The 10409-nt window shown below is 27.5% G+C and overlaps 1 protein-coding gene across 2 annotated transcripts; it reads right to left on the bottom strand.

The window, feature by feature from the left end:
• Window positions 1-1728: 1728 nt before the first annotated feature.
• LOC107951431 (uncharacterized) lies at window positions 1729-3447 on the bottom strand. 2 transcript variants are annotated; one of them, XM_016886494.2, is made up of 3 exons: window positions 2878-3447; window positions 2193-2800; window positions 1729-2074 (listed from the first exon to the last, which is right to left on the bottom strand). In XM_016886494.2, the coding sequence occupies exons 1-3, from the start codon at window positions 3232-3234 to the stop codon at window positions 2005-2007; spliced, it is 1035 nt and encodes a 344-aa protein (XP_016741983.1). In that variant the 5' UTR covers window positions 3235-3447; the 3' UTR covers window positions 1729-2004. The 2 variants fall into 2 exon arrangements, with proteins under 2 accessions (XP_016741983.1, XP_016741985.1); XM_016886496.2 differs by having other exon boundaries at window positions 1729-2800; window positions 2878-3445.
• Window positions 3448-10409: the final 6962 nt, after the last annotated feature.

The raw sequence follows: 10409 nt of genomic DNA on the forward strand, positions 1-10409 counted from the left end.
CCGAAAAAATAGAAAGAAACAAGAAGGGGACAGACAGGTCAGGAAAAGAAGGGGGGATTATATTTATATGTGCGTTTTATTTTTCCTTTAACGAAACAGAAGCATTTTCATGATTAAAAAGGAGTGGCCATTGGACTTTTGCTTTTTGAAACCCCGAATCGGACATCATAAAGCTTTCTAAATATCAAATAAGGCCAGCTCTGGTGGGGAATCTCATTGTCCTCTTCATTACCCCTAGTATATTTGTTATTTATTTTAGGCTCTTTTACCTAATTATTATAAAATAAACAAATAAATTATTTACTTAAACAATGTGTGTTTAGAATTAGAAAAAAAATATTTGTTAGAAATTTTAAACTCCACAAATAAGATAAGGGTGATTATAACTTTGTAATAGAATGTAGTAAATTTTTTAAAATAAATATATTAAAAAAATAAAACACATGTCAATTTTTTTACTTTGCTTCTAGAGTTAAAATATTACATTAACCATAAATCCTTAGAATTATTTAATAAAAGGATAAATTATAAAAATAGTCATTTTTATTTGTCTCAGATTACATTTTAGTCATTTATGTTTAAAATGTTACGATTTAGTCACTTATATTAGAGTTTTATTACAAAGTGGTCACTTTATCATTGAGCTCTGTTACCTCCCTAACGACAATCCTATGTGGCAGTCCAAATGGATTTTAAATGCCAACTTGAATATCTAGTTGGGGTGAGAATAAGTTTTTAATTTTTTAATGAAAATAGAATACAAAATTTTGCCCTAAAATCTAAAATTTTGCCTCTTGGTTATAGTTCGCTCACCTTACCTTCCCCTTCGCTTTGTCTCTAGTATTTGGGTATTCTTCTTCTTCTTTTGCGAATTCAAAGTCATTTTTTCAATTACAGGTTCGCATAAAAATGCAATCCCTATTTATACAACTCCATTTTTTGTTTATTCGAGTATTTGGGTATTGTTGGACTTTTTGTTTGAAGAAAGAAAAAATTGGATCTCGAAAGATTTGGGAAAAGAAATTAAATAGTGTTTCAGATATAAAACACTAAAGATTTTATCTTTTGGAATTCTTTTTAAGGGTTTCTTCTATTGTGAAGAAAATATCAAAAAAGGAATATATACCAAGATGGATGGATGCAAAAGAAGAAAATATTACGGTTTTTAATTTAGGGTTGTCATTAAACAGTGTGTTGTTTTAGAGTATAAAAGAAAAAGGAGATGATATGTTTTTCTTTTTTTTAAGGTGTAATTAATTTAAAATTTTTAATTATTTAATTAAAAACCTATTATCATCCCAACTGGATATTTAAGTTGACATTTATAACCTATTTGGACTGTCAAGTGGGGCTACCGTTAGGAGGTAGCAGAGTTTAACAATATAGTGACCATTTCGTAACAGAACTCTAACATAAATGACTAAAACGTAATATTTCAAATATAAATGACTAAAATTTAATCTGAAACAAATGAAAGTGACTATTTTTATAGTTTAACCTTAATAAAATAATATGAAATGAAGTATCATTTTAATAAATTCAACACCAAATTGCCACCAATGGTGAATCTTGAGCCTGAAATTTCCCCATTAATAGCGAGTTAGGATATCTTGGTGAAATGCTACAGAGAACCTTTGTCACTTCAAGATTTCAAATATAAAAATGAATATTTAGATAACTTTCATCAAATTTTAGTAAAAAAAAAAACACTTTATTTTGCCACTGATATATTTGTTATTATATTTTTTTATTATTATTTTTAAGTTTACAAAATAGAACCTTCTACTTTTTGGTAGCATTGGATCAAGAGGGAACCCACTTTCAAAATTAAATTAAAGTAAAATACCTAGCCACTGTTTAATATTACACTCTAATATTCTCCCTTTTTTATTATTTCTTAATTCAAGATAGCAGAAACTTCTATGTCCTTTTTTTTAATTCAAGATACCAAAAACAACATTAGAGAAAGCCCTGCATGAGAAATTCCTCTTTTTGGGGGATTCTTCAAGATTTTTGAAGCCCAAATCCATCTGCTTTGCTCCCCAGCATCCATATGAAGAGAAAAAATAAACTACTATCTCCATGGTAGAAGCAATAAAATGCATGAAAATAAAAATAAAAATTAGAAGGAAGAGAAGGGTTAAAAGAAACAACAACTGATTCCCTTTACAATTTTTACCCAAATCTCTTACCTGTGACTGCAGAAGTCCAAAAGCTTCTTCCTCCCTTCAATAATCTCATCAAAGAAATCATCAATTTGTCCAACAATATTTTCAACCCCAGATCTCAATATCCCAAAACACCCTCTCATGTTGTCTACTTTTTCCCTCAACCCCACTTCTGTTTCCCACTCCACCACCCCTCCTCCTCCTCCTCTCCTCTCCAGCTCCCCTCTCACCTCTTCCATTGCCATCTTTGACCTCCTAAACTCATACAACAATATCCCTGCTTTCCCATTCATCCCGTTTATCTCTTCTGCTACTCTTTGTTGCAATCTTGCTGTTGATATCATGAATGTTGATCCAAAACACACACAACCTTCGTTTCCCCCTCTTACCATACTTGATTCTGGCCAAAAATGAACCCCGCCATATAGTAACATCATTAGTAGCAATGAACTTACATTCCTCATTGCATATAAAACTCCTCGGAAGCCATTGAATCCATTCAACTTTGATTCCATTGTAACTTTCTCTTCCAACTTTAATGAAAGTGGTTGGATTCTTGTTTCCATGAACCCCCTGTTTTCTTCTTCTAATCCCATAGCTTCTCTCCGGCATCTTGAAATTGCTCTGATTACCTGTTTTGAATTTAAAAAGGAATCAGATCATGAATTGAATGATTGAAATTATGAAGAAAGTTTGGGAATTGAAGGACCTGTCTTGAAAGCTGGGGACTAAGATGTCGATGATTATCAAGAGAAGAAATGATGTTAAACCCAGAAGAATAATAAGTTTCCATGCCGGATATGCCTGATTTAAGAACATGACAAGCATCCCAAAGCTTGGAACTTTCATCCATGTATTCATCAAGCCACTTATCACCAACAGGGAGATGTAGTTTTTGAACAAGGATGAGCAACTGGGAATGGAAAGATCTGAGAAGGCAAAGAACCCTTTGAAGAAATTGGATTGACATGAAATTATTAGAGAGATACACCCTTTCAAGATCATCTAACCCACGAGTAAGGAAAGTGTAGAATCCATTCACAGAGCTCATGGAAGATGGATCCATTGAAACGGGGGGGGTGTGGAGAAAAAAAGGTTATGAAAAGAAGGGATTTATATAAATGGAGATGAATTCATGAAATATGAAAATGATGAAGATGAAAAAGAAATTAAAAGGAATATATCTTAGAAGCTCAAATTTCTAAGGTTGAAAAGGATTGTTGGGAGCAATGATGGTGTTTCCTATAGAGGGGAAAGGATGATTGGTATTGTGCTATTTTCATTGTTTAATCAACAAAATATATTAATAGATAAGAATTACTGAAAATGAAATTTGAGAAATCAATATTACCAAAACTGAAAAGAAAAAACCAAGTAATGCAAAAGATTTGGTATATGATTGTTTATTTCATCCCTTGAAGATTAAAATGAAATTTATTTCATGATCAGCTGTTTATTTCTTTTAAAAGAATTATAATAAAGTGATTAATTACTACTAATAATGAATTTTGATAACAGTAAAAATATTTTGAGAATTATTACATATAATTAACTTTATATATAATAGTTGAGAATTTTTGAAGTTGGGATATATACTTATAAGATGATATAGTGTGTGAGTGAGTTTTATTGGGTTTTTGAGTTTTGACTGATCATAGACTCAGATTCTCTGTCTTTAATCTCTTCCTATTTTAGAGGGTCAGATGCTTGAAACTCAGTGCTCACTTGGTCTGCTTCCCATCCCATCTTTATTAGTATATAATGCAATTGGAGGAATAGTATGAATAACCTCACATTCTTTTATTGTTATATAATTAATATTTTAATAATTCTTATTAAAATATTAATATTTATTATGCTTGTAAAATTTTTAATTAATCTAATATATTTATCATCTCAATTTAATATGTTATTTATATATATATATATAATAGTTGAAAGTTTTTCAAATAATGCATTGATGTTGTATAACTTTGTGTTGTTAGGGAAACAAATATGATGACACATTTTTTGAGGTTAAATTCTTTTTATCACATAATAAAAAATTTGTTTTAATATTTATATATGGGGTGGATTCATTTACACAATCTAAAATTAAAGTAGTTTAACAAACTTTCGTAACTTTTTGTACTAATGAAATATTAATAATTCAATAGTTGAATTTATTATGCATGTAAAATTTTAAATTAATTTGATATTTCTATTATGTCAAACTAAAATATCATCTATATTAATTATATTGAACGATTGAAAGTTTTTTTTTACATAAAATAAATAGTTAGAGTTTTTTAATTTACACTAAATTTGACGTGTATAATCAAATGGTTGGAACATGAAATATGATGAATTGTTAAAATATAAATCATATAAAAAGTTACAGGATTGTGCAAACTACTTTAGTTTTAAATTGGTGTCAGTGGATCCTTCCCCTCTATATATTTATATAATCAAAATTTAAATAAAAATATTTTTATTTTGGTAAAAGTACCATGAAGACCTTTATACTAGGAGTGAGATTGTTGTTGCCCCTTCTATTAAAAAAATAGGTAAATTAGTCACTGTACATTAAATTAAAAAAGTAAATTGATCATTGCTATTAAAAATTTCATGCATTTGTACTATTAAAAACTAGTGTAGTTAACATAATAACTAGAAAGTGACACGTATATCTTATGCTGATGTACAATGACTAGTTTTTAACCGTAAAACTGGATTAAATTTTTAACAAAAGAATCAATTTACTTTTTAATCAAACACATATAGACTAATTTGTTCATTTTTTTAAATAGAGAACAAAATACAATCCAACTCCTAGTATAGAAATCTCTATAATATTTTTATATTTTATTTTTAAATAATAATTAAGTCGGATAAAATAATAATTTAGGTGTAGTTACTATATGGGTAACATCTATTGAAATTTGTGGGCTTAATTTTGTTTATCTTTCGATATTTTCAAAAGAAATAATTGCGGGAATTCAAAAATGGTGAGATCTCTACTTTCTACTATGCAAAATCAATGTTTTTAAGGATATTATTATTTTGAATAATCTCGTTTTTTTAATATAATATTTAAAATTATTTATAATTTTTTTAGGAGAAAAATACGTGTTTTAACGCATTTGAATCCATATTTTCTTATATTAACAATAATATTTATGTCAATTGAACTAAAACTCATTCGGTTAGACCATTATTATTTTTAAATTAAATAATTTTAGAAATAAAATGAAAACTTAATAGAATTATAATATACTAAAAAAATGGTATAATAAATAAAGTACGTGTTTATAAATTATAAAAAAAAAATTATGAGATAACGATGATGTTTATAATTAAAAAGAAAGTCATATACAGTGAACTAAATTAAGTTGTTAAAATTATGATGTCATTAATACAATTAGGTTATACTTAAAAATAAAACATCAGTAAGTAAGTTGTCAGATATAATTATTACTTCTTTTTTTTTTTGGACAAAATGGATGTTTTTCTTTTCTTTAAAAAAAAATCATCTACTTTATTGTTTATATTATAAAACTTATGAGCTAATCAACACCGTTGCTTTCACCAGCTTTAGGACCCATCCAACGGCGAACCCCAAATAAAAGAATTTGTTTCCTTTTGATTATTGTTTTAAGATATACAATGTTTTGGGACACCAATTTTATTTGAATCATTCATTCTTCCCACTTTTGCTAATTAAAAATTATTTATTCCTTCTTAAATAAAAATATGTTTAGGCACCTGCAAATTATATATTTAGAATATATATAAATAATTTATAGAAAATACTGAAATATATAATTTTAGATTAATTAATAATAACCTATAAAGTATATACAATATTAAAATGAAAAAGAAGAAGAAGATTAAATTGTGAGTAATACGAAATTTAAATGTATAAATACATTAGATTAAGAATACTAAATACACTAGAATTGTTTATTCGGGTGTCGAGTTAACTTGTGACACTAGATCAATTAACAATTTTAGCAATATATAGAATTGATGGAGGTAATAAAGTATGCATAATAGAATTAAAATGTATTAAATAAGATAAAACTTTAGTTAAGCGACAAAATTAAGATTTTAAGAGCTTAAAGATTACATGTTTAAATTTCATCACATGTAAATTTTTTATTGACTATTTTAAAAAATTAAAAAGATTAAAGTACCATCGAATAATTTAGCTTCTTTGAATGCGGAAAGAAATTTTCGTAATTTTTCTAGTTGAGTTGGGTAGTGACACTAACTTAATTAAGAGCTTAAATAATAGTATAAATGTATATAGAAACTAACTGAAAATTTTAAGATTAACCATGACAACTTTTCTTATTAAATTTATAGTGCACTCACGATGTGAGTGAACAAAATTATGTAACAAATATTTTTGTTCAAACTTTACATAAAAACCAATTGATGTTTTGCTTATCATGGTAAAGCTAATTGTTTATTATGCACGGTATTGTAGGTTCAAATCTCATTTTGCTATATAAGAAGATAAAATACCCTCATAAAATATAATTTAATTTATATATAAGAAAGTATTTTAGAAATTTTATAACTAATTTAGTGCTTGATTAACCCACACTCAAAGTTATTTGTGGTTCGAGAATAACGGAGAAGATCGTTCAATAGAAAATCGGGATCGACTTAACCACCTTGTACAAAGCACATGTATATTTCGATTAAAGTTTTGTACTATAAATATCACAATGGCTCGATTTTAAAGAAAAAATTTTAAACTTTTATTATGCCTAAAACACTGTTTTCTAAATTGATTTTTTCAACACAAATTTCAAAGTATAACATCCAAAACTTCGAAGATGTCCCTAACATTTAGCAACTTCCCCTTAGGACCATTCAATTGCCTCAACGGAGGTCATTTTATGACCTCCCCCTTAATTATGGGCAATTGTTATACCACCTCCACATATCACCCTTGAGCATCGCCTCATCAAGTGCACCTTTGCCATCAATCACCTTCACTGAAAGCAAGACTAGTTGGCACCCAACACCTAGAGCCCTTCAATCATGATGAGACGACCATCACTTGTTAAGCCACCCTACATTGCCTCATTACCGATCTATAGGATCATAGAGCCGCCTCTAATAGGGACAAAGAGGTGACCCATTCACTAATAAGATGCCTATTCGTTGCATCCCAAACCTCTCATATAAAGCCCTCTCACCTCTGTAGAAAGGGTACATTAGATAGACAATCCTCTTCTTTATCTACTCCTCTAGCAATCTCTCTCCTTCTCTCCTTCTTTCTCCCCCTTTATCACCTCTCCGTCCATGATGACTTTCTGCCCTTATAGGGTGAATTGCCTTGTACCTTCGTCAACCTCTTCCCTTATTGATTCTTAATATCAACAAGTACAAAGGATTGCAAATAAAAAGCTGGGAAGAATCAGACAGAACTCATACATGATATGCGCACAAAGTGGAATTAGAGATCCAGACAAATGCAATTGTACATAATGAAATCTGAACCTAAATATTCAATACTCGTCTCACCTTTTGCCAACCGTGTGAAGGTTTATTTGTATTGATTTGATTATTTTTAATAGATTTTTTATGTTTCTTAAAATGATAAATGCAGTGGTTTTTTTTTTTAACAAAGCGATTAGATTTTAATTTTAATTCTTTATTTGGAATGATATTAAAAATTTAAAACAATTTATTTAATAAGAATCAAAATAAAAAATGATCATAGTCTAAGGGAAATAGTACATGTCACTGTTTATATATATAATTGGATAAGCATGGAATAAATGAGGGATTGGGGATTATAGATAAAAAGCTTTTTCACATGTGAAAGCCATTAAAGTCTAAGAAAACTATGAAAATTTGCCAACAAAAACTAGACATATCTTCTCACCATCCAAATCTTGCTTAGTAAATTAGGGCAGTTCTGGATTTCAGCCACATCTCATTGTGAGGTCGGCGGGTGACAATTTGTTTGCTCTCCTTTGGTAAAACACTTCATTATGTGAAATTTTATTGAAAGGGAAATTGTAATTTTTAGAATTTTTTAAATACGTGGTAAAGTGTAATTTAAAATTTAAAATGAATAAAACAAGTTTGAAAGTAATTAGTTTAGTTCTTTCAATTTTTACTCTCTAATAAAAATTAGAGTGTTCTAATTATACCCGATTCAGCGAGACTCGTTGGTTACATATTTAACTAAACATGTAATACATTAAAATCTAATTACTATGTTACTTCCCAAATACACCTTAAGTTATGTTAATTTTATGCTTTTGTGTAAGAATTACTGTGTTTAATAGTTACATTAAATTATGATTAAATTTAAAGATAAGTCAATTTAAACATGAAATAATCTCTCCCAACATCATTTTCTCCAATTTAAATTCTTACTATTTAAATTCAACATGTTAATTTTATTAGATAATAATCCTAAAGTACATGAACAGTACTAAGAAAAGTAAATGCAATGCAAAGAAATGCTAGTCAAACGGCATCCCATCACGAAATCAAGAAAGTGCCCTAGAAATCCCATATAGAGGGGAATGTTTCATTTTCTTCTTAATGATCTTAAATGGATACAACTGGACAGTCCAAAGCCTCTAACATATGAAAATGATGTAAGGAATAATTGTTATGAAATTATTGAAACTCTAAAAACTGGCTTAGTGGAATGATATATATATATTAAAATAAAAGATAAACTATATTTAAGGTCACTAAATTATTGGTAAGTTTATGTTTTAGTTACTCAATTTAAAAAAGTTACAAAATGATCATTGAACTATTCAAAAGTTTTTCTTTTAAGTCACAAAGGTGTTTAGTTTTTTTTTTTAAGTTTCGTTAGTGAGCTCCAATCGACAATTCGACTACCGATACAATAGACTAGTACCCCTTGACGAGTAGAAGAATATACCTTAGATCCAAGTCAATTTGACTGCCAGTGTCAGAGATCAAAGGAGAAAACTGTTTAAATTTTGGTTCACAAATTGTGATATTCAAAATTGTTTCATGAAAAAAATGATCTGTAAAAAAAAAAAGAAGAAGAAAACTTTCAATTGTTGCAAACGGTGTGAATAAAGAAGGCCATACAACAACAATTTTAACATCCCAATGACTTAAATGAAAACTTTTGAATAGTTCAAGGGCCATTTTGTAACTTTTGAAGTTGAATGACTAAAACATAAACTTAATAATAGTTTAATGATTTTGGGTATAATTTACCCTAAAATAAATTATTAAAAAATGGTAACGTTGAAATCCATTTGCAAACTCTATACTATTATTTAAAGGGTTAATTGAGTTGGTATGATTCATCAACCAAATCTCAACTCAATTGTGAAGTTATCAAAAATTTATTCTTTTTATTAAACTAGCTTTTAATGTCACATGTGTTGCATGTGATTTTACATGTTTAATATTTAATCAATTTTTTTAAATATTATATTTTTTAATTGCAATAATTAATGTGATAAAATATTTCTTATTTGAATTATTGAATATAATTAAAATACATTAAACTTATCAATTTAAATATTGTAATAGAATTTTTTCAAATAATAATTAAAGCATTTTTAATATATTCAACATATAATATATTTTACTTTATGTAATTAATGCAAATTAATATTATTCAAAATAATAACTAATTAACTCTAATATTAATTAAGTGATAATTAAGATGCTTAGAATTTTATTCAGTAATAACTCTATTTTACATTAATAAAATTAGCACTATTTTTTTAAAAAATAAAATTATTACAACTTCATTTTTATGTCAATTTTTTTAACTAATAGTTATAATTATAATTATATTTAATTTTTTTGCTGTATTTTATGCTTAAATTTCTATTCAAGTGCCATTTGAGTCTTAGCTCAGTTGGTATCGGCATTGGTATTGCTGCCAATATAAGAGGATGTGAGTTTGAGTGCGATGAAGCACATTATCTTTTTATTTAAGGGTGGGGGGCTATGGGTAGTTCTAGGCACTGTATCAAAAAACAAAGACTAGGAATCGTGATACTATACCCATATGAAAGGAAGTAAATCTAAAAAAAAAAGGAAATCTATTCAAGTAATAACTCTATTTTAAAATTAGCAAATCATTTCTTAAATAATAATTGTAAATTAAATTATAATTATTTTTAAAAGTGTAATTCTAATAACTTCAATTTCTAAATAAATTATAATTATTTTTAAAATTTGAATTTAATAATTTGATGGAAAATAAGATATATTCTCGTAAGTTCA

This window comes from Gossypium hirsutum, chromosome A02, assembly GCF_007990345.1.
Source record: "Gossypium hirsutum isolate 1008001.06 chromosome A02, Gossypium_hirsutum_v2.1, whole genome shotgun sequence".
Taxonomy (NCBI): domain Eukaryota; kingdom Viridiplantae; phylum Streptophyta; class Magnoliopsida; order Malvales; family Malvaceae; genus Gossypium; species Gossypium hirsutum.